Source organism: Panthera leo, chromosome E3 (genome assembly GCF_018350215.1).
Source record: "Panthera leo isolate Ple1 chromosome E3, P.leo_Ple1_pat1.1, whole genome shotgun sequence".
NCBI lineage: Eukaryota > Metazoa > Chordata > Mammalia > Carnivora > Felidae > Panthera > Panthera leo.
In genome coordinates, this window is record NC_056694.1 from 14,643,219 (window position 1) to 14,668,676 (window position 25,458).

At 49.6% G+C, this 25,458-nt stretch overlaps 1 protein-coding gene across 2 annotated transcripts in view; it reads right to left on the reverse strand.

Annotated features, from left to right (window-relative positions):
• Positions 1-25,458, reverse strand: part of CALN1 (calneuron 1) — a 363,083-nt gene that overhangs the window by 231,533 nt on the left and 106,092 nt on the right. For both annotated transcript variants that reach the window (XM_042921280.1, XM_042921279.1), the window contains exon 2: positions 9,698-9,841. In XM_042921280.1, coding sequence (XP_042777214.1) covers positions 9,698-9,773 — 76 coding nt within the window. In that variant the 5' untranslated portion in view covers positions 9,774-9,841. The remainder of the gene's footprint in view (positions 1-9,697; positions 9,842-25,458) is intronic.

Below are 25,458 nucleotides of genomic sequence, written 5' to 3' on the forward strand. Positions count from 1 at the left end.
ATATTCCCCAATGACCACACTTTAACAATGAATGTTATGCAAACACGGGCAAAAAGGTTATGCGGCAAAAATCAACATAAGGCAAAAGCATAATTAAAAGTGTTTAAAGAACACTGATGTTGATAAAAGATAAAATCTACTATGAGGGCAGACAGAGAATTGAAAATCGTAATGAAAATTCCTTGGAAGTAAACCAAGGAAACAAGGTAACAGCAGTGGGAGAGTTCAACACATCAAAGTTACTTATCTCAGATGAAATAACGAAAAATACAGGTGGAAGAAATACAGGTAATACGAAGGTAACTTCTATGCACGTACGAAAGCCTCGCACCACAAAGGCGATACCTTCATAAAAGCTCATATTCTTGGTTACAAAGAAAATCGTCCCAAATAGGTCATATTTACTTTCCACAATGCAATAAAACTAGAAAATTTAAATGTAAACTAGAAACTCAAAATTCCAGTGACTTGGAAATCATAAAACGCTTTCCTAAAGAATCTGTAGAGTGGCAGAGGGAATGAAAACACACGATAAAATATTGTGAAGCCAACAGGGAAACAATAAAACTATCAAAACGTGGGAGACATTACTAAAGCTCTTCTCAGTGGCAAATTTCCTGCCTTAGTTGCCTTAGTTAGTAAATAATAAAAAAAAAATTAAAATAAGTCAGCTACGGAAGTTACTAGAAATGACAACAAATAAGCAACACGGGAACACACACAGAAAGACGAAACAAACACAAAAACATTATAGAATTAAAACTAAGGGAAAGGAAGAAGGAATTGCCATAGCAGTGGAAGATCCCCTCACCATTCAGGTCCACCAAATTTTTGTAGCGAAGGAATTTGGTCCAGTCTTGTTAAATTCTCCAAGGTTTTAAGAGGAGAGAGAAGTGCATATTTTTTAAGTTTTTTATTTGTATTTATTTTGAGAGAGAGAGAGAGAGAGAGAGAGAATCACCAGCAGGTTCCGTACTGTCAGTGCAAAGCCTGACGCAGGACTTGATCCCAGGAACCGTGAGATCATGACTTCAGCTGAAATCAAGAGTCGGACACTGACCCAACTGAGCCACCAAGGCGCCCCAGAGAAGTGCATATTTTTAACATGAGGTTTTCTGCTTTATAAAATGACGTGTGAGCCCAATAAAACAGGGCTATAAGCTGTATTTGGCTGGTAAGCCTGCAAGTAGGCAAGTTCCTGGTTGGACTACTTACTTGGGCTTGACTTCATTTCAAGAATTTATATTTTCCAGAAAAATCTCCATTTCGTGTAGATGTTCAAATGTATTTTCACAAAACTGTATCAAGTATTCTTCTTTAAACTTCCCACATTTTTTCATTCCAGTTTTAGTGGCAACTCTATTTAATTCTTAATTAAATATGCTATATTTTTCAATGTATTGCATTTTTTTCTAAGAGTCAACTCATGAAATTATTCATTAAGTTGGAAGGGTTTTTGGTTTTTAATTTTTAGATTCCAAATGGGTAGGATCCTTAGTCAAACTTTTATTAATTTCTGGTTTATTTTTTTTAATTTTTTTAATGTTTATTTATTTTTGACAGAGAGAGAGAGAGAGAGAGAGAGAGAGCATAAGGGGGGGGGGGCAGCGAGAGAGGGAGACACAGAATCCGAAGCAGGCTCCAGGCTCTGAGCTGTCAGCACAGAGCCCGACGCGGGGCTTGAACTCACAGACCTCGAGATTGTGACCTGGGCCGAAGCCGGATGTTCAACCGACTGAGCCACCCAGGCGCTCCAGGAATGACTTATTAAATAACGCTCAATACCGGTCGGGGTGTTCTGAGATGGCCCTCTCACGTATTCCTTCCGGTACACCTTGCCTGACAGAAATGTTATTTACGTATGAAGGACTGTAGCAAGTTCTTGTCTTCCACATAATACTCTTGCCTCTAGGAATCCAACACGGTTTCTGTGTTCATGATGTAGTGTGTATACCAGGAAGAAACAACCTTCCCAAATGGGATTCTGAGACTGGTTTGCTCACCTCTATTATTAAATGAAGCACTGACCTTCCTGCCAGTGAAAAACAGGATACGGGTATCCTTGACAGAAGTGGGATCATAATTAATTAAATGTCATCTGTGGTTTCTTGGGATAAAATAATTATTGAAAGCAAGGCTTTCGAAGACCCATGTAGTTCCTGTGTTTGACCTTTACGGCAGCAATGATGACTACAAGGAATGTGGAGGGCGGGCTGCTTGTGAACGCCCTTGAGAGAGAAAACAAGCTCAGACCTTGAAACTCTCAGCTCTGGTCACAGTCAGAGGACAAGAGTGATTCCAAGGTGGCCCCAAAAGAATCACGTGCTTCAGGCAACTGCAGGCAGGACCCCAAGGTTCACTGCGTGGTCTGTAGAGTTGTTAAGTTGCGATCATGGACTCCCCAGATCTCTGATGTAAAATAAATTTAGGGCACTGATCGGAAGGAAAGGAGTGCGACCTAAGTCTTGGAATGGGGATCTCTGGGTGGATTCAGAATACAGAATGCCCGAGTCTCCCTCGTGTCCTCTCTGAGATCTCCCTGAGATCAGACAAGACCAGCTTGAAGATCTGGAAGAAACACAGCTGCAGTGGCTGCCTTGAAGGGGGATGCCTATTTTCAAGATCTACTCCCACCGAATTTTGCTGCCTTTACTTCCATGCTTACGATCAGATCGGACACGTCCCAGGAGAAGTTTCAAGTCCGGTAGGAGAGAACACAGAGAGGTGAGATGCTGGTAATTTCTATCAGTGTTAACATTGGATTCCAGGGCGCTAAAACAAGGGAGAGGGAATATAATATCCGCTGAGGACGCTCTTACTGAAATGGGTACTCATTACCAGAAATTGTTTTTATTACCTTGGTTTGGGTAGTTAGAAGTGGCTCAGACAGTCTGATCTTTGGCTGAAGGTTGGATTCAATATGGCCAACTATCAATACGTTTAAGATGATAGACTTTCCCTGGCATAACACAGAAGAAGGAATTGCTCCCAGAGTCAGGAAGGTTGGAGTTGATTTCTCATGAACATCTACCCCAACTATATATCCCCAGAGGACCTAAAAAGGATTCCCCTCATTAAAGCAACGAGCAACCATCCTTCAATTCATAGACTCTGTTCTAGGGTCAGGCTTGACTCCTACCAGCATAACCTCAGAAGTGGCTGGAGCTTGTCATCCATCCAAAGGTGACAGCAGGAGACTATCTGGAACAGTAATTGGTAACCAACACATTCACCTATAGGTCTGAAATACCTAGGTGACGTCATGACCCTGGAGTACGTGTGTATGTGTGTGTCCTGTTTAGTCACCGCTTCAATGCCCTGCTGTCACCCTAAGTGATCTATACCCACCAAAATCACACACACACACACACACACACACACACACACACAAATAATGTATCTACAAGATATGTGGTTAAGACCTTAAATTCATATGGTCTGACCAGCAACGTGAACCAGGCAAGTTACTTACTTCATTTTTGTCATCTACAAAAATGAGAATCCTACTACTTAGTACCTATGATATGAGAACAAAGAAGTTAATAAAGTTAAAAAGTTAATGAAGCCTATAACAGTGTGTGGCCAAGGTAAAGACTGCACCTGTGTTATTCTGCTGTTATTGGGGACATGGTGAGCTTACATAAGCGTTGGTCATCGTTATCCTCATCCAGCTAAGACTTAACCATGGCAAGATCCAAGTACATTCAGCAATAATGCACTGACAAGGAGTGACATATATAATAGTTTGATGCTATTTGTGGTATTCACAAAGGCAAATATTTGGATATATTCCTGTAACTGACCTCCGCCAGGACTTTGGCTTTGTGAATTACTTCCAGTTTGTAAGTCGCGAATCCCTGGGTGGCGAGTTTCAGGCAGGAGACTGGGGAGGGGCCTCACTCCACGGAGATAACCTCAAACAAGGAAACACCTTCTCAAAGTTGTGCCTTAGACTAGCACTTCTCAAACTTTCCTGCATATATGTATAACCTGGAACTGTGGTTAAAATTCAGGCTCTTGGGGCACCTGGGTGGCTCAGTCCAACTTACACGTCTGACTCCTGATTTCAGCTCAGATCATGATCTCACTGTTAGTGACTACGAGCCCCACATGAGTACAGAGCCTGCTTGGGATTCTCTCTGTCTCTCTCTCTCTCTCTCTCCCTCTCTCTGTCCCTCCCCCATGTGAGCTCGCTCGCTCTCTCTCTCAAAATAAGTAAATAACTTTAAAAAATGCAGGCTCTGAATCAGCAGATCTGGGGTGGACCCGAGCTTTGGCATTTTAAGCAAGCTCCCAGGTGATGCCTAGTCTGCAGGTCCCTGGCCCACGGACGGAGGAGGGAGAAAGCTGGGGCATCCGGAGGAGTGAGGTCTGTCTGGGAGGGACTCCTGCCTTCAGGCAGGGCTGGCCGACCACAGACTGTCCTCGTCCTTCGTCAAATTCCCAAAGGAAAAATCTCCTCTGCCTTACAGGCATTTACCTCTAAGTCAGACCTTCTTGCTCAGACAAGTGCTCACAGCTTTAGATTTTTCCTTGGGTCCAAAGTCCCCTGGTTATGTCAGTGGACAGACACACTGCTGTCTGTAACTTGATGAGATTGTTAAAGAAGGTTGCAGGCTTCTGGGCCCCGCTGTGAGTCTGACTCTACTGGTCTGTTTTTTAACACGCCCCCCAGGTGTTTTCTGATGTGCATCAGGTTCAAGACCTTCTGTTTTCGGCTACAAAGCCCCAAGTGTCCCTCCGCCCACTATACGCCTTCTGCTTCACTCATGCAGACTGTGGGCAAGCATCTTCCCTCACACACAGGAAACAAGCGTGCGTTCTAGCTCACAACAGTCCCAGAGCATCCACACCAGTACCAGACTTGCATGAATGTGAGGCAGACGTGAGCGCTCCTCCGAATTAGGCTTCCACTTTCGTCTTCTAGGAGATCGCAAATGGTCACAGGAGAGGTCATGATCGTGACTAATCGGCAAAGGACGTACCTGTAAGGAACAGGCAGCCGAGGTGGGGAAGACGTGCATGCGAAGGCGTGGGCACAACAGGCCCATTGCTAACGGTGCCACGTGACTCCGGCCACGGTTTTGTTCTTTGCAGTTCAGTGACTTGTCTCAAAATGAACCAAAGTGAACCTGGCCAACCACAGAAATGAGCAAGTTCACACACAGCGGCCGCCTGATAAATCTTTTCAAGGTCGAGCTAAACGGGGTCAAATTCACTCTCCAGACAGAGGTGGGCCTAAAAGCAAACTACGAACCCATTAAGAGATAGGAAGTCATTTCAAAAGCCCACATTTGCTGGAATTTCCTGACATTCTGCACCTTCGAGAGGCAGAAAGGAAATCGAGGAGAAAGAAGGCAAGGCCTACCTTGGTTTCAAAAGAGGGCCTTCTGTTCTGTAAGGGCAGGAGCCCCCAAGGGAAGCTTGCAGGGGGAGAGGTTGGCATCGGCACCCGCGAGTGGGGCCCTTGCAGAGGCCCCAAGTGGCCGAAAATGTCTTTTGGTTTGACTGCTTTTGGGAAACTGTGTGCAAAGCTAGCTGAATTCGTTCCAGATGGCCACATGGGTGTGGCTGGTGAAACTATTAAAATCTGGAGAGCAGTCAAAACTAGCCCTTGGGACTTGAAGACACCAGGGCCTATTCCCCTGTGAAGGAGGCTGCAGGCTCGGAGGGGCCCCCGGAGCCACCGTGGGAAACGCAGAGGTGTGAGGAACAGACGGGTCGTGGCAGAAAACCCGAGTCCTTTTCAAGCAGCCTTTCTCAACCCGCTTCTATGAAAGTGGTAAGCTTTGCAGATACTGTTTTTGGGTGCAGATACTTTTTGGGGTGACTAATTTGTCAATTCTTCCAAAGGCGGCACATGACCAGTAGCAAAAGGCAATGGAGAGAAGTTGCTTCCCCCACATGCGAGGCAGGCCTTAGGGCGCTGGGCTTAATTAAATGCCTCCAGGGGCTGCATTGCGAGATCTGCAGGCTTGCAGTTTCTGGGCTGAAGGGGAGATCCTGGCCAAAAGCATCCAGGAAAGGGGGATTCTGGTTCCCAGCTGGCGTTCGGGCAAAAGTCCCCTCGGCTGCAGAGGCTGATAAAACGGAAGAAGAACCGCGAGCACCAGGGGGTGTGGAATGGAGTCAAAGTGACGAGAAAGAGCCTTTGCAGTCAAGGGCCAAAGAGGAAGCAATGGGCATCAGGCGCAAATTCTGGTTTTCTGTTTATTTAACTCTGAGCACATCTGCCCTCACGGCGCACACACGCGTGTGCACGCACACACACGCAGGGGCAGCGCTGAATGCAAATTGGCCACAGGCCCAGACAGCAATCCCAGACCCTGCAGCCTGCCTTCCATGGTGTCCTCTGGAAAACCAGCTCCACACACACAGGCTGCAGCTGTCTGGCTGCGGGCTCTGTGTCCAGGAAATCCCGCCGAGCTGCCTAATCCAGGGAGCTTGCTATTACACGCTTAGGCGGCAAGGCACCCCACTCCCGAGGAACCACCTAATGAAAGCCTCATGTGTCAAATTGGGTTGCACAGACACACTTAGGCTACTCCAGCCGGGCCTTGTGCCGAAGGTATGACCTCACCGTCGGGCAGACCGGCAGGGACCCCAGAAAGAGAAGAGCGGTGTGTGGGCCAGACCCGCTCCTAATCACGGCCAGCTTGGATGGACGGAGGCACTGCCCCCTCTCCCGCTGCCCCGGGACACCGGGGTCTGCGGGCCCGGAGGCACCATCATCTTACAAGCTAAGCATGGAGCTTAGGCTGCAGCCCAGACACCCCGTGTTTTTGGCATTATCCCCATAAAAATTTCTGCCACGCCAGGAGTTTCATGCCAGAGAATAACTTAATTCAGTAAGGCTGAATCTCCGTGGAGAACTCCCAGTTACAGAAGCTAGAAAGGAAGGATATAATTAGGACCCATTTTTTGGTTTGTTTGTTTTAACAGAAGCTCAAAAGGCCCATTTCAGAGAAAGACACTGAAAAACAGTCCATCCGTATCCAGAATGCAGTACCCCAGAAATGTCACTTACCAGCGTCATTTGCAGAACTCTTAAAGACACGGTTCAGTCTCAGACTGGGCATCTATCACTTAGTTCTTTTCACGCTTAGGCAATTAATAAACTGGGTAGAAAGTTCCTTCTCTGTGCACGGCTGCCCTGTCTTCATACCTTCTGTATTAAAGCTTGTGTGGGCAACAAAACAGAACCTCGAAGAAGCTGAGCTTCAAATGTAAAGAAATGTGGGGCGCCTGGGTGGCTCAGGTCATGATCTCAAGGTTCATGAGTTTGAGCCCCAAGTCGGGCTCTCTGCTGTCGGCACAGAGCCTGCTTCAGATTCTCTGTGCTCCTCTCTCTCTCTCTCTGCCCTTGCACTCTCTCTCTCTCTCTCAAAAAAAAATAAATATTAAAAAAAAGTAAAAGTCTTTACCTGATGGAGTGACTGCAAAGCAGCTGACGGCCTCAGCTTTTGTTAAAGGAACTAACAGAAATTCTCTGCAAGAGAACTGTGAAGTTCTTTTAACTTCTGGGAAGTTCTTCCTTTGGCATTCCTTTGAGTAAGATGAGCGGTAAGTAAATTGGTGACACTTGAAAGCTCTTAAACCGAACGGAAATTTGCCACGGGCGCACAAGATCCCTCGGGACTCCAAGACCTCGTGGAATCAGGGAAGATTTGCAACAATGTAAAAACTCCCTGTGAGCTGAGATCTGATGACTGAATACACAAAGAACCGGAAAGAACTTTGAGGCAGACCCCACGATTTCACCGGAGTAACTCACCCACAATAGCCCTGGCTCATTTTTTTTTTTTTTTTATTAAATGTAACTAATTCCATTTGCTTCTAGTCCATTCCACTTAGGTTTTGTTCTACGAGTTGTGGGCAGAGACTCAAAAGCGCAAAATCTTCGTTCCACGAACAGAGGTATAAATTAAGATTTCTATTATTTTAAGAAGGAAACTTTTTCTGGAAATGTATCTCCGAAATGATGATGGGGGTCAACGGAAAACAGACTTTGCTATACGATATGTGCTTCGCTCCGGCTTTTCAGAAATATCTAAAGCAAGCAGCTAAATATAAAGCAAGGTCAAAATCAGGCCTGCAAAGACATGGTGAATCACAATCAATCAGAGCCGTTAAGGACAAGGCTGGGACTGCTCATACCGCTGAACACCCCTGATGAAACATCTCTTTCCTGAACCAGAAAATAAATGGTCACAGCTGCGCTTCGTGGTTGGCGCTGGGGTTCATTCGCCATATGGCCACCCTTATTATCATCCTTCCGGCAACTCCAGCAAAGTAACAGGAGCGAGCGGTTTCTTCCAATCAGGAAGATTGGAAGTTTGCAAGTTGCAAGTTGCAAGCTGGCCTGTATGTTTGCAGGCCAAGCAAACATCTCCCTCCCATGGTCCTTTCCTTCAAAGGACTTCCCGACCCCATCATCCCCTGCTTCCTTTTTTTTACTTACACACTTCATGCTCTACCTGAGAGTCCCAATGCCCACCACGCTGGACCCCGGAGGCCCGGGATCAAGCTGCTTTTCAGAGGGGGGGAGGGTGTTGAAAAAAAAAAAAAGAAGAAGGCTTTTTCTTGGACCTTCAGTCAAGGCAGAATCTGAACGTCGGGGGGGGGGGGGTCACAACAGGTTTGGGGTAGCCTCCGGGTTTTAGACGAGGAAAGAACCTCAGAGATGTCAGGTGTTGTTTTTTTAGAACTTTTTGAAAGTACAGTGAAACCTCACTCCCTGACCCGCCCCCGCCCCCGTGAGGTTGTATATAGAAACCCAGTAAGTAAAACAGATAGGAAAGAGCTGTTCTACCCAGACAACGGCACATGATTTGGCCGTAAAAAAGAAAAAAAAATGTACTAATACACGCTACAATATGGAGAAACCTTACGAACATTATGCTAAGTAAGAGCGGCCAGTCACAAAGGATCCCTACGTTGTGGGATTCCATTGATATGACATGTCCAGAGAGGCACATCCACAGAGACCAGTAGATTAGTGGTTGCCTAGGGCTTGGGTGATAGAGGGATTGAGAGGTGGCAGCTAAAAGGCAGAGCTTCTTTTCGGAGTGGTGAAAATGTCCTAAAATTGATTATGGCATTGGTTACCCAAATCTGTGAATACACTAAAAGCCACTGATTCACAAAATTTCAGTGGGTGAATGTTATGGCATGTGAGTTCTGGCTCAGTAACGCTATTTAAAAGAGAGGGAGGGGAGGTGGAAAGAATTATGGTGGCTGTTCCACTCGCCCAGCCTCCTTCTTCACCCTGCCCTGCCCGTGGCCTCAGAACCACCTCTGCAGGGCCCTGGGACTCCACGGAATATTGTTTGAAAAACCCTAATCTAGCCCTCAAATGTAAACTGAGACATGAGCCCAAGCCTTCTGACCCCAAGTGCAAGGCCCTTTAACACCAAGGTCTCGCTGGGGCGCCCGGGTGGCTCAGCCAGTTAAGGGTCCAACTCTTGATTTCGCTTCCGGTCACGATCTCACAATTCATGAGTTCAAGCCCCGGGTGGGGCTCTGCGCTGACAGTTCGGAGCCTGCTTGGGATTCTCCTTCTCTCCCCCTCTCTCTGCCCCTCCCCTGCTCACACTCTCTGTGTCTCAAAACAAATGAATAAGCTTGGGGGCGGGGGGGAGTCTCGCTGACAAGCTGGGGCTCATCTCGGGGGCCGTGCCGCGTGCCGGGGTCTCACCGTCCATGTCCAGGCGCTGCATGATGATGGCCAGTTCCACCTCACTCGGCATGTACCCCAAAGAGCGCATGGCCATTCCTAGCTCCTGCTTGGAGATGAAGCCGTTCCCATCTCGGTCCAGAACCCGAAAGGCCTCTCGGATCTCTACAAGGGGAAAGCAAAGAAGGTCCAACGGTCACACGTCTTGGTCTCTTGCGCTGAAATGATTGGTGATACTCTGCTGAACACTCCTAACTGCTTTACGAATAGCAATAGGTCAGAACCGTTTAATCAGATAAAAGAAGCAGCCAAACGAGGGACAAAAGAAAAGAGAGGAAGAAAAGAAAAAGCAAACAGAAAGGAAGAGAAAAGGAAATGAGAACTAAGGAAGGGAAGGGAAAAAAGAAAACCAGCTTTGGAAGGCCCGGACCATCCTTAAACCCCGCGGTCGGCGCACAGTTGGACTGTGGTCCCAGTTGACGCTCGTGTTAACCGAGGACACTTCCTGAGCAGGAACGAGCAGTTGGGTTTCAGCTGTGAGGAGAGAGCTGCCTCTTAACCTGGGCCATTCGTTTGCAGGAAAGAAGAGATTCCCCTTTGCCCACCGGTGTCTCAGCTCCCTACCGCTGTGGGAGAGGTACAGAGAGCTCTTTCAACCTCAAAGGAAGACAGGAGTTAAGTATCCTCCTGTTTTTATCTCATGCCTCTAATTTACAGCTGTTTTATGGCTATAAACAACCTCGGATCGATAAGAGTGTCATAAAGGCCCAAAGGGCATCTTTAATCACATCCTCTCCGGGCCGGCGGAGAATTGGACTCTGCTATCAATAAGGCCACTCCACTCGGCAGGTGATCGCCTGTCCTCTGACCCCAACCTGAGCTGTTCTGCGTTCCACCCAGAGCCCCTCCCTCCAGAGCCCCGGCAGCCCGTCAGTCCTGGGTGGGCTGGGTGCGTCCCACCACATCCTACCACCGCGAGGCAGGGCACAGGGAATTCACTCGAGACCGTGGTCTCAAGATGACAGGTTCATCAATGGGATCTGAACAGCAGACTTGGCCGGCTTTGACCGCTCATCAATAAAGCCGGTGCAAGCCCAGGTATGGCAGCTGCCAACATCCATCATGCCGTTCAACAAGTATCGGCTGTCTGTACCCAGGGAGCACGGAATTAAGTGCCGCAGAGAACGAACAACAATCTGTTGGGTGCCGTGGTTCTCCTCCAGAGCCCTACGCTCCAGCCGGGAGGGAAAGATCCATGCAGAAGCTTGCAGGACTTCCTCCAACTAACACGAGACACTGGGCCTAACCCCTTTACCTACTAAATACCTCCCTAAATATCTGGCCGTGCTCCCGGCAAATACCCTGAACCACACCCTCACCCAAACAGGCTTCGTCCCTTCCCGTTGGTACCAATTTCCCGCGGCTGCTGTCACAAATCACCACAAACGTGGCAGCTTACCACAACAGAAATTTATTCTCGAAGCATCTGGAAGCCAGAAGCACGAAATCAGTACCCCTGGACCAAAATCAAGGTGCGGACGGGGTTGTGGTCTCTTAGGGCAGAATCTGTCCCTTGCCTCTTCCGGCTCTTGGTGGCTGCCTCTCCTTCCTCGGCTTGTGGCCAGGTCGCTCCAATCTCTCTGCCTCCATGGCCCCATCACCTTTTCCTCTGCTGTCTCCCATCTTCCCCTGCCTCTCACTTATCAGGACACTCGTGACGGCATCTAGGGCCCTCCCAGGTAACCCAGGATAAGCTCCTCACCGCAGGGTCCTCAACTTAGCATCTGCGAAAGCCTTTTTTTCCCCAGGAAATATTTACAGGATCTAGGGATGAGGGCCTGGTACCTCCAGGGCCCCGTTTTCCGACCGCTGCACTGTCCCAGCCGGTATTTCCACCTGAGATGCCCTGTCTTCCTCTTTACCTGCCCAAAGCATGTCAGGCCTCCCACAAAAACATCTTTGCTCACCATGGCCAATGTTCTCTCCCTGTCTGCTACTGGTCGGGCGGTGGGCCGGGGGCGGGGGGGGTCATCCGTCTTCGGACTCCCACCCACACCCTGAAGGGGGCGCTACCCAGACAGGTGTCCAATGGTGGATCCTCCCTGCACAAGTAAGGATCCCATGTAAGTAGCAGATTCACCATGGGTACGAATTCTGCCTGCTGAATGCTTTCTGAGAATAGGTGTGGGCTCCAGCAGACAGAAGACCAGCCTGTGCGCCGGGACCCTAGGCTCCTGGCCAGGCGCATTAGCTAATTAGGTCCACAGCCAAACCCGGAGGCCTCAGATTTCTCATGTGTAAAATGAGCTGGGTTGGCCACGAGGATCCCTAAGGTCCTTCCAGACCTTTTCTGGGGATCTGTGGACATTGTTAAAGTGTTTAAGAGAAGAACAGGAAGCCTGTGTTCTCCTTCATACCCTATTAATCTGCTGTTCAAACGCCCCTCTTTTTTTCCATTGAGGATAAAGAAAAAATTTCAGTCTGGTCCAAATTCTGAATCAAGGGGTTTGTCTGCGCTTTTAGGCTTTTCTCACCAATGAAACATGCCCAAGATTCCCTAAGGCAGCCATATGTTTTCCTACCAAGTCCCAGGTGGCCCGGAAAGAGCTCAGAGCCACTGCTCAGCTTGAGGTCATGGCACTCAGCACTCGAGGACAGCGGGGCGGAGACCACGGCCTCATATGGCCTGAGCCCAGATGCCAAGGGCAGGAGGATGCAGACGCAGGGGCTCCCAAGGTGGGAGTCAGCTCACCAGGAAGTCAGCCTGACCCTGCCCTGCAGCGGGGGCGGGCTTCTCCCTCAGCCTCAATCCCCCCTTCTGAAAAATGGGTTGGGTGCTAGCCTCTACATCAGGCCTCTACTTCCAGAACTGGCACAAAGCATGCGGCAATAGAAAATGTCAGATGATGACAGGGGCCCAGGCTGGAGTCAAAGAAGAGGCCAGGGTCCTAGGCGGGCCATCTGGATGGCCGGCTTCCGGCTGACCTCTGCCCCCTGTTCTCCTTTCCCGAGTCACATCTCCACTTCTCCTCCGTCTGACTCAGTCGTGAGCTCCCTGGCTATTACAGGGCTTGGCCTCTTTCCGGGGATCCCCTGTATGTCCTGGATCTTACAAACGAACTGGCCTGTATCCCTACACGGGTCACCCCGGAGAGGCCGGACCAGGGATGTTTGTGAACTCGGCCTGGAAATGAGGGCCTTGAAGGGTATGCCTCCTGATCCCCACCGCACTGCCCGGGCTGCTCTACAGTTGCCTCCCCCTTGGGCTGCTGGAGTCGGACAGCGTCCATCCTGGAACTGCCCTGGGAAGGGACACGCTTCCCCGAGTCCTCGAACCCCCACGGTTTGCTGTTCTGCCGTGAGTAACCAGGCCAGCCCTGCTCCAGCCCTGCTCCAGCACCGCTCAGGTACACATCAGCTCAGAGTTCTGTTTTCTGTGGCCCCCAGTAAGTGGGACAAAGCTGTAATTCTGTTTGCCCAGAATATCTGCTCCTGGCTCCTGGGTAGAGACAGAGAGAGAGAGAAAGAAAGAGAGAGAGTGTGTGTGTCTGCAAAGGCAGACAAAGCTCACTAACTTCGTTTTCTTTCAAAATAACAGGGACAAAAAAAAAAAAAAAAAGTACAAAACTAGAAATCCATCATAGGAGCCTCTGGAGATTTAATCTTTCCAGGGTAGGGAAAGCCCAGGCAAACGAGAAGCTTATTAGAAGGAAATGGGTCTTGCAGCCGGAGACATGTGATGTGTGCCTCATTTTATTTTTATTTTTAATAGCAGAACAGGGTGTGAGAAATATGCCCATAAAACCAGCGGAGACACGGAAGCAGGCCGGATCCCCCTGCCTGTGGCTACAGGGCAGGCTGCTGGCAACACGAAGGGGCTCTGGCCACTGGCCACATCCTTGGGAAGTGGGGACCACAGATCAAGTTGCAGGAACAACCCAGTAATGCGGAGCACTTTTCCCTGGAATTTATCCCCTCTCTGGGCTAAAGTCCCTGGTGCTTCAGGGTTACATAAGCGTGCTGTGCTTTTGGTCTTTAAGTACATTTCATGCTCACACAATACGTGCACATCAGGCAACGGTATGTGATTCTTCCGCCTCCAAGATGCCTTTGCAGGCCACAGTAGAGGGGACAGTGGCGGTGACGAGAGCCTGTCCCACTGCCAGTTTGTGGTGTATGAAAGTGGCCATGGTTAAGTGCCTCTCTACCCTGAGGTCCTGGGGCCGAGCAAGGTCTTGACTAGAAAGCACGCTGCTCTAGAGCCCAAAAGATTTACTTCTCATTACACCAGCAAGTGTATTTTCTTAAAAATATCAGAGCCACCACTGGGACGACCTGTATCCCTAAGAACCAGGCTTTGGGTCCATGACGCTCTCTAGGGACATAGCCAGTTCGGGCAAAAACAATGGCAGAGGCTGGACTATCATACAGAACGGATTCATCAGTCAGGTCACTCCAATAAAGTGTGCATGAGATGACATCCAACCAGAGTCAACAGTCGTCGGCTAGCGTTCTGGCCTTGAAGAAGCAGCTGAAATTCACAGCGCTAATTTGCAAACTCAACTCGGTAATGAAGAACAATACTTTTTCCTATCTCAATCCCTGCTAGATGCGAAATCTGCTCAGTCTCCACAGACATGTGTCTCTAGGAAGAATATGGGCTTCAGCCACAAGAAGCGATCACTCTGTTAACGAACAAGATGTGTTCCGTTGACAGACGTCACTGAGAAATGGCGGAACCAGAGACATGCAGTTCAGCATGGCAATTATTAAATACCCACAGAAGCGTACCAGAAAATACACGATCGGAGCCTCGTGGTCTTTATTCAGGAAAATTAATAGGACAGGGACTGGGGCAATGAGAAAAGAGATTTAGAAGGATTTGCACCTTTCTGAGAAGGACAAATGAATACTTAGAGGTGATTAATACAGCCATTCATTCGATGAAGAGTTGCTGTTTACTTATTACAGGCCATATGCTGTGCTGGAACAGTTGGGTAGCAAAAGAAACTTTCCAAGCTATGAGAAAATTATAGTCTAGTTGGTCTAGTCTAGTCTAGACCGAGAGGTAACGGGATCTTCATACCAGAGAATGACAAGAGCAGGAATCAGAGTCCACACAAAACCCCATGGACGTCCTTCCATATGAGAGAGATGACCCTATGGAAGGGTCACACCGGAATCCTTTGGCATTAAGAGATGAGGGGAGGGGGCGCCTGGGTGGCTCAGTCAGTTGAGCATCCGACTTCGGCTCAGGTCACGATCTCACAGTCCGTGAATTCGAGCCCTGCGTTGGGCTCCGTGCTGACTGCTCGGAGCCTGGAGCCTGCTTCGGATTCTGTCTCCCTCTCTCTGACCCTCCCTCGTTCATGCTCTGTCTCTCTCTGTCTCAAAAATAAATAAACATTAAAAAAAGAGAGAGAGATGAGGGGAGGAAGTGCACGAGGACGAGATGGCAAAGGGCCTTGGGAGCCGTGTGACCTTCACCCTACAAACCGGGGGTTGGCAAAGGGTGGCCTGTGGCCAAATGTGGCCCCCCACCTGTTTGGTAAATAAGGCGGGGTTTTTTTGGAATGTATCCATGCTTGCTCATTTACACACTGTCTGGGTCTGTCATCTACAGTCCTACTGCTTCCGCACTACACCTGTAAAATTGAGAAGTCGTGACAGCGACGGTTTGGCCCATGACGCCTGAAATACTCACACTTTGGCCTTTTATGGTTAAAATTTGTCAAGCCCTGCTGTAGGCCACAGGGAGTCCTCAGTGGTTATAAATCCAATCAACCAATCAATCAATCAATAAAAGAAAGGATCAGATTGATTTTTTTTAATGTTTATTTTTGAGAGAGAGAGAGAGAGAGAGAGAGAGAGAGTGTGTGTGTGTGTGTGTGTGTGTGTGTGTGTGTGAGCGGGGGAGGGGCAGAGAGAGTGGGGACGGGATGGGGACAGAGGATACGAAGCGGGCTCTGTGCTGCCAGCCCACGGGACTCCAGCACACGAACCGTGAGATCATGACCTGAGCCAAAGTTGGACACTTAACCGACTGAGCCACCCTGGCGCCCCGGGATCAGACTGTTTTTTTTTTAATTTTTTTTAACATTTATTTATTTTTGAGACAGAGAGAGAGCATGAACAGGGGAGGGTCAGAGAAAGAGGGAGACACAGAATCTGAAACAGGCTCCAGGCTCTGAGCTGTCAGCACAGAGCCCGATGCGGGGCTCGAACCCACGGACCGCGAGATCATGACCTGAGCTGAAGTCGGCCGCTTAACCGACTGAGCCACCCAGGCGCCCCTAGACTGGTTTTTAAACCAAGGGTTCCGGCATCGGAGTGGCTGGGAGGTGAGAAGCGGGGGTCTTACTGGGAGGACTCACCACAGTCTGCGGGAAGGTGAGGAAGCCGGGCTCACCCCCACAGTGCTGCTAACAGGGTCTGAGGCTTTTCTGCGTGGCCAGGCGGGAGGGCTCGGGAGTCCAGCGTCTAGGAGAGGGAGCGTTGAGGATGATGCTGGGGTTTCTGGTTGGCCTGATGGGGTGAGGACCGATCACATTAACCGAGAGAGAATTCAGGAGGAGGCACATACTTGCAGAGAGGGAAGGGAAGGGGCGTTTTGGTCACACGGCGTACAGGACCGTGAGACGTACCAGGCGGCCAGATCTGGTGAGCATTTGGCCATACGGGACCAGCTACTGCTGACAGTAATACTGGGTACCCAACCAGAACGGAAAGTGGGAACAGAATGACCGTAATTGCCCATAAAACGCTGGTTCGATCCCAGTGCGGGTTTTAGCGTGAATGAGTTCCAATTCAATTCTGTTCAATCAGTCCACAAATACAACTAATTGGTTTCAATAAGCAGGGAACACAGAGGTGAGGCCTCCGACAGCCAGGGGGGCGGGGTCCTCAAGGAGGACCCATGTGCCAGGAGGAAGTGGGGTCAGAAGTGTTCCCGCATTTCATAATAGTGAGGGGACAGGCCACAGAGACGGGGGGCAGGATGGGGCTCCGTGCTGCTTTGTATAATGCCCTTTGTTAAGCTGGATTTTTTTTCGTGGTACTCTCTCCAAAGGGCTAAAGGATCCTCACTCCTAGGTTATTTGCTGTTTGAGGTGCGACTCCATCCATTTCGACAAAGCGATCATTCATTCTGTGCTACTTGCACAGACGTAGATGGTAAGGAACACTACTAAGAGGGGTCCCAACCCTGGAGGCATTTCTCTATTTCTCTGTCCTTTATCTAAGTGGAGTCCTGTTTCACAAAGGAGGCTGAAAGAATGCAAGGTGTACCCGAGGGAAAAGAGAGCGCCCGGGAGATAGGAGAGAGAAGTTGAAACAGAAAACACCTGGAAGGGGCGCCTGGGTGGCTCCGTGGGTCAAGCGTCCGACTTCGGCTCAGGTCACGATCCCACGTGAGTTCGAGCCCCGCGTCGGGCTCTGTGTCTCCCTATCTCTCTGCTCCTCCCCTGTTCATGTTCTCTCTCTCTCTCTCTCTCTCTCTCTCTCTCTCTCTCTCAAAAATAAACATTAAAACAAATTTTTTTTAAAGAAAACACCTGGCAATTACATGGGGGAGGAGGTGTGCTGCCTACTGATGCGTTATGATCGCAAATCCATGTGTCGAAAGCTTATTTGTGGTTTGAATTTGTTCTGAATAACGTGTTTTGGTGACATTGTGCTGAAGGTGGATTTGAGGACCTTCTTATCCAACTCTCGCACCTGAAGTAGAGGGGACCATTGTGTCCTTGACACCACTGTGACGGCAACGGTGCCCATCACGTGATGGGCTTTTCCATTTTAAAAACCAGGAGGTGCACCCAGCAACGTGAGAGCATCTGGTCTGGGCAAGGCCACTCTTCGCCGATCTAAATGGCTCTCCGAAGACCCTGCCACACACTTGCTCTTGCTGTGCCAGGCTCATCTTGGTTGGCGGTGGTGCTTAAACTGTGCGGCAATCTCAGGAAGAGACGGAACGTCTCCCCATAGTCAGTGGTACAAGCCACGTAACTGTCCCTGGAGTAAAACCATCTTCAGAGCCAACAAAACCTTGCCAAGAGCCAACCTTGCAGCCAACACAGGTACCGTCACCTCCGACCTCCCTGCCCCAGCAGTGAGCGACCTAAGCCGGCAGCTGGTACCCAACTTTTAGTAGGAAGGACGGACTCTACCGAGAACCAACTCATAGAAAGGCACACCTCCAACTTTGGGCTTTCTTTCCTTCCTCTCCCCTTGGCCTGAACAATAACGTCAATAATCTCTCCCTAGCCTGAAGTAGGCTATTCCTTTATTGGCTACTTAGGAGGCATTCTCCTGTATGCTACTGGTTTATGATATATTACTATTATAAATGATAATTCCCACAATGAACCTGATTAAATAAATTATCAGCAAAGGCAATCTCAGGATCTAAGCATAATCTGTCTCGAACCAAACAAGGTGAGCCTTAGGAGAGCCCGGAAGGAGGCTGAGGATTGTAGTCAGTGCAGCAAAGAGGGCTTTCCGGTAGGGGCACAGCGTGGGCGAGGGGGCAGAAGGGATGTACTCTCCCAAGAGGGTGGCAGGCAAGGGCCCCTGTTGGGAGGCACCTGCAAAAAGATATGGCTGGCCATAGTGACCATCCCTCCCGGATGGCATAATTGCCTCCGTGATCTAAGGTTAGAATATAGAGTTGAGCAGGGCTCCTGTAAGCCCACCAGCCCCAGACTCCCCATGAGTCACTGGTAACCCTGGGCACAGACAAGAGCCTGTGTTGAAAAACTTCAAGGGCCTTCAAAGCACTCAAGACTGGCGGGCCAGCGAGGCACTGCTCATCCTGGGTATCTCAAGCACCCCCATGCGTCTGGCCTTTTTCCTTACCTCATGGTCAAAATGGCACCTTGCATTAAAAAACAAAGCCAACTCCTCCCCTAGCTGGCGTTCAGAAAGAAAAGCATCTCAGTAACTCAGTAGGGGGTGAAACTAGACAGAGACTCCATATCCCCAGGTCATGAAAAATAATCATTTCTTTCCTAAAATTGGGTGGCACAAGGCAGTCAAAAAGTTAGGGCCATTTGTAAGGGCTTAGGAGCTGGCACAGAGTTTATCTGTCCCCAAAATTATACCTCCATAGATAAAGCAGAAAATTCTGCTTTTAGCATGCCAGGTTGCTTCAGCTGATGGAAAATTCCCCAACAGTAAAAGAGCAAAGCAAATTAGAATAGACACTAACAATGAAAGCCCATCCCAGCCAGGGGCACCCTGTGTTGGACAGAATGTTCCAGGCAGGGCTGAAAGGAAAAATCATTAAATTAGATGTGAATATGTATGAGGGTGAGAATGGCCGGAGGGTCTTTATACAAAACAACAAGCTGATGAGTGAGGAGAGAAGAAGGGCAGTTTCCGTTCTTGGGGGGTTCTGGACTTGACCTCTGGGGTCAAAAGACCAGAGCTAGACCCGCACAGGGATGCAACATTTCACAGGTTACACATTGATGTATGCTCCTCAGGAAAACGCCCCCTAAATGTATAAAGAAAAAAAATAATCATCTACTTCACCGGCCAGCAATAACCACCGCTAATAATACATTATGGCATTTTATTCCAAACTTTTTACATACACATATTCTTAATTACATTTGGATCATGCACTCTCTATAGCTTTGCACGTTTTTTTCCATTTAACACACAACCATCTCGATCTTCCATACAGTTTATTCGTCTTTAGAGCATCACTTCTGATGGCCACGTGGCGTTCCGTAATATGCCTACAGCGCAACTGGGCTCACCACGCTCCGAGTGTGGCACGTTGAGATCGTTTCTGCTCTTAAATAATGCTGCCTTGGAAATTCGTGTATGGAAATTTTCACGTGTGTTGATGCTCATTTCCTTAAGATGATATCCCAGGAATGGAACTGCCGGGTCAAAGGGCAGGAACATTTTTAAGGCGCTTAATACATATTGCCAAGTTGCCCTCTAGGATCCATTTCTGCTCGCAACACCTGACACCAGCTGGGGGGGGGGGTTCCCCACCCCTACTAATTCTCCAACTCTCTGGATGTCCATCCGGCGTCCGGTGATTCCGTCCAACTCTGACATTAACTACTGCGCACAGGTAGTGTAGACCTCACAGGTCAAGCCCCACAAAACTGGCCTCGCTTCAGACGTCGGCCGCAAGTCTAGGCTACCTGTACTTCTGAATGTCCAGCTATAACGTCGGGGGTTCCCGGGGCACCTGGGCGGCCCCGTCGGTTAAGCATCTGACTTCGGCTCAGGTCGTGATCTCGCGGTCTAGTTTGTGAAGTCATGCCCCACGTCAGGCTCTCTGCTGACAGCTCAGAGCCTAGAGCCTGCTTCGGATTCTGTGTCTCCCTCTCTCTCTCCAAACTCCCCTGCTGGAGTGTGTCCTCTCTCTCTCTCTCTCTCTCTCAAAAATAAACATTAAAAAAGAGTAATAATAATAAAGTCTGGGGTTCCCACGATCCCGCCTTGGGCTTGATCATCACTAGAACGGCTCACAGAGCTCTGGAAAGCTCCTTACTTAACATTTACTGGTTTATTATAAGGGATACAACTCAGGAACAGCCAAATGAAGAGATGTCGAAAACAAGATCCGGAACGGGGCTGAGGGGGTGTGGAGCTTCCTGGGCACACAACCCTCCCAGCACCTCAATGTGCTCACCAAGCCGGGAGCTCTCTAAACCCTGTCATTTAGGGCTCGGCAGGTTCTGTCACGTAAACATGGCTCATGAAGTCACTGGCCACCGGGAATCGAACTCGATCCGCAACCCTCTCCCCTCCCTGGAGCCGGGGCATGGGGCTAAAGGCTCCGACCCTCTCATCCTACCTCGGTCTTTCCGGCAACCAGCCCCCACCCTGAAACCATCCAAGGACCCCAGCCACCCATCATCACATTAGCAGACAACTGACACTCTTTCACCACACCAGCTCACAGGGAAGGAGGGCTCCCTGACGAGGCAAGAAGAAGGGTGAGTGGAGGAGAGCTATGCTCCTGACCCCAGACTAGATCTGCTTCGGGGGCAGGATGTGGGGCCGTTTGCCCCAGGAGGAGACAGCCCAGCTCCCACGGCCCAGCAGACCGAACAGCTTCATGGGGACTAGCCTGGTGCCTCTGCACCAAAGGAGCCACGTCTCACACAACAACCAGCACCTTCTCCGAGAAAATGAGGCAAGCAGCCCGGGACAGAAACTTAGGCGCTGGACCATTTGGCATCTACAGCAATATCGCAAGCAGCACATCGAGTGGAATTTATCTGTGAACAAGACGGTAACAATCAATACAATTAATTTTTCATTAAGTCACACTGTTCCTGTGCTACAAACGTTAATATCCTGAGATCGGAGAATCATTAACATCCGAGAAAACAAAATCATTTTGTGGATTTAGCACCCACGTGGAGGCCAAAAGAACAAGATCCAAGTTCCAGAAATAAACCAGAAGCAAGCTGAGTGGAGAGCGGGAGACATCCTCTCCGGAGTGGCTCACACCCGATTCTCTTGAGAAGCTAAATTTCTCTTCAGATCACTCAACTCCATTCAAGCCAACAAATATGCCTTGGGCACCTCCCGTGCGTCGGCAGCACTCTAGGCACTGGGGGCCTCGTCCCAGGAGACGGAAACCGAATAGCGAAGAGGACAGCCGACGGGGAGAGGGGGACCCACTCTGAGCCCACAGTGGGAAGGGAATGTGGAGGACAGCTTAGTGGTTGGAAGTCAGATTCTTTCTCTGGCCCTCCCGGAGGATCATTCTAGACACCAGATCTGTCCCCCGACCTCTGTGATCTCTCCTGCGCTGGAAACAGGAAACAAGTTTACAACAGAAGGACCAAGAACCAAGCCCAAGGAAACACGAGGGGCTATTACTGTTTTTGTTTTGTAATGAGGAAGCGATTAGTTTTTTTAAGTTTATTTCTTTTGAGAGAGACAGAGAGAGCGCGCCAGCAGGGGAGGGGCAGAGAGAGAAGGGTACAAAGGATCCGAAGCAGGCTCTGCGCTGACAGCAGACAGCCTGATGTGGGGCTCGAACTCCCGAACTGTGAGATGGTGACCTGAGCCGAAGTCGGACGCCTAACCGACTGAGCCACCCAGGCGGCCCCAAGGAAAAGATTCATTTTAAAGGAGGTACAGCTTTGTTTTGATTCTGTCACTTCGTGGCAAGGGAGAAGGCTCTGCGCAGCCCAGCACACGGGGTTCGAGAACACCCAGGAAGAGGGTCTGGGGTTGAGCAGGAGGGGGGCTCAGGCCTTCTGTGTGACCCACTACTGAGTAAGGGGGGCCCTTAGGAAGCCCGCACATCCATCCATCCTTAAAGGACAACGGATGGAAGAGCGACAGACAAAGCCAAAGAGCACATCATGGGCACCTTCAGAGCAAAGGGCCTATGAAAGTATCACATTTGGTTATTAAAACCTTTGCCTCATCTCCACATCCTGCCAGGGGAGGCCAGCGTAGCACGCGGCCTTTTCCTTCCGCCCCACGGTAAGAAACGCATTGCACATCACGACAGACGCATAACGTAGCTATAATACACAGAAGGTGTGCGTATGTGCGTGCATTAGGTCGAACCATACAAAATTGCTTTTGTACAGCTAAAAAATGGTCAAATATCAGCAGTTTCTTCTTCTGGTTCCAACTACTATGTGATAGATAGCTCACGTCGATTATGTGCTCGGTCTGTACCAGGTACTGCTCTGAGCATTCTTGGTGTATTAGCTCTTTTGGTTTTTTTTTTTTTTTTTGAGACAGAGAGAGGGCACAAGTGAGCGAGGGGCAGAGAGGGGGAGAGACAGAGCGAGAGAAGTGGGGCTCACCCGAAGGGGGGGCTCGAGCTCACGGGGGGTGCATCTCCAACTCACGAACCACAAAATCATGACCTGAGCCGAAGTCAGGTGCTGAACCGACTGGGAACCGGCCAGGCACCCCGGCATATTAGCTCATTCATGCCTCACAACTCATGAGGTAGGTTCTGTCGTTAGCCCTCGCCCAAGGCCATGTGGTTGCGTCAGGACAGTGATCTGAACCCTGGTCTTCTGGCCCCCCCCCCCCCCCGCCCCGGGGTTTGTCCTCCTAAGCTTCATTTTCGACCTCTTCAAACACATACCTCCTGAAACAGTACGCACCCTTTCTGCCGGTGACACTGATATTTCCTATTCTTTTTCTTTCTTCTTTGCGAAGCACGCCCCGGTTCACTAAATCGTGCTCACTCTGCCCGAGTAGTTCAGGACCCACACTTGGAGGAGGGCTGGCCTGTCCCCTGTGTCGGCTTCCCCGGGGTAGCCTCTATCTCACGATCACTCTCTGGCCCTCGCCCTTCTCGTCACATCAGGCTCTCCCCCAGCAGCCTCCTGAGCTTGCCCCAAGATCTCCCCGTCGCCCCTGAACCAGTGTCTTCCCCCATCACTGCCCCGGTAGTGGGATCATCCCATTTCCCATGTCTCCACTGAGCAATTAGCTCTCGCTCAGTGCCAAGGAAGCGGCACAGGCTACCCACCTCCGTACCAACGTCGACTTAACAACCACCTTTCTGGAGTCCCCGAGGGATGTGACATTCTGGAAGATCAGAGAAAAGTCTTTGTTTCTGTAGCCCCCACAGGCCTACCAATCCTTTTTTTAAGTTTATTTATTTATTTTGAGACAGGGAGAGAGAGAGAGAGCGCATGAGCGGGGAGAGGGGCAAGAGAGAGAGAATCTCAAATGGGCTCTGCATTCTGACAGTGGGGCTGGATCCCACGAACCGAGAGATCATGACCCAGGCCTAAATCGAGAGTCAGATGCTCAACTGACGGAGCCCCCCAGGCGCCCCCCCAGGCCCCCCCAGGCTTAACACATAACACCGGCTGAATGACAGATTTCGTCCTTCAGGTCTGAAACCTCCCAGCTGCATCTCCAGCCCTGGCCTCTGCCCCGCCCGGAACAGATCAGGAAGGGAGGCGGAAGCAGGCAGGCCCTCCTGGCCATAGGCATCTACCAGTTTTAGAGGCTAACCCGGCAGCACGAGAGGACAGCGACGGTCACACCTGTTTCCCTTGACTTCTCGGCACCAAATTCACCCATCCTGCGGTCTCTTCGACCGAGGCGGGGCCGGGGCCTAAAAGAGGGTCCAAGAGACTCGAACGCTGCCTGGGCAGTTCAGCCCACAAAACAAGATTTCTCGTAACGTCACCCTCCACGTAATTCATGGCACTGAGACTCAGGGCAAAATGACAAACGGTGGGAGTTGGAGACATTGGCTCCATTCCAGAAAACGATTCCCCTCCTGTTGTGTAATTTGTCAATTTTGACTCATCAAACCAGGCCTTCCTTTTCTCACGTGCAAGGACACTCATAAGCACGGCCCGGGTCTCGTCCCTACTGGCCTCACAAATAGAGTCAGCCCCGGAGTTGCGGCCTAAAGAATGGTAGCCGGATGAAATTTAAAACAGCGTGAGCCCGAGCCCCCCTGGTAAAGCGTGAGAAGGAAAAGGCGCAGGAGGTTTGGGCTGACACAGGGCCGCTCGGCCCCTCGGAAGGCCACGGGATGGCTCCCTCCCCCAGCTCCCCAAATTCCCACATGCCAGCCTTCCCATCAGCTCCGGCCACACCACTTGCCCCTCCATTCTGCCTTCCGGATCACCGATAAATATCGGGCCTGGATACGAAAGAAATTGTTCTCCACCGCAGGCTGCATAAATATCCCATTATCAATAGGAAGCAATTTATTTGCTTAAAATTGCCAACTCTCTCATTTTGTTTTAACACGCTGGTTCTCTATCAAAATGAGTCTGCACCTTTGAAAAGACTATTTTCAAAGAGCCTCGCACTGGCTCGAGCATGAGAAATAAAACTGAAATCAGCTGAGGCAGACTGGCCTCGACCCAGCCCTCCAGTGTTAAAAGGGCAGCTCAGATAAGGGGGGGGAAATTGCTTTAGGAATTCTACCCAGACACTTAATCCTAAGTGAGTCACAGGAGAGTGAGCCAACTCTTCCAGAAGACACGAGTACGTGCAGTTAGGCACACGCGTGCACACACACTCACACACATCATTCCCGATTTCTCCTAAAGCGCAGGTGACCCAGCTGGGAGGAAGCTACCGGGCCACACACGTCCACGCAGACTTCCAAATCATGGAAGCAAACGGCATGATGAGGTGACAATGAAACCATGGAGAAAAGGATGCATCGCCTAATATCCAGGGCTGAAATAATCAGTTGAGAACTTGGAAAATATTAAGTTACAACTGTCCATCACACATCTACCCAAATCTGCTTTTGAAAACTTAACAAAGGGAATTAAAGCAATGAATTGGACAGCAAAAAAAGAACATCTTTCTAAAGAACTGAAAGCAGGTTCCTACATTTAAAAAACTGATGAAGGCAAAAAAAACCTGGGAAAAGGAAACCAAAATAAATTGACATATGGCAGACAAAGGGATAGTCGGATATGCAAAAGATTTTACTAGGATGCCCCAACAGAAAAATGGAAAAAGGCACAGATTTCCCCCCAAAAGGAAAAATACAGACAGCCAAAAACCATATCAAAGAGAATTACATCCATTAGTTTTTTTCACTTGTGCTATTTTTTTTACTATTAATTTTCTAGCGCAAATAGGGTCTGTCTGTCAAATTCATCGTCGGTCAATAAATATTTGCTGGTGTGTACCAGGTACGACACACTTTTGGGAGCTAGGATATGACTCCCACCTCACTCAAAGTAAAACCCACAGCGCTGACAGTGGCCTACAGGGCCCGACGCAATCTGCCTTCCCACCCTTATCTCCCCGATATTACCGCCTACTTCTCTCCCCACTCG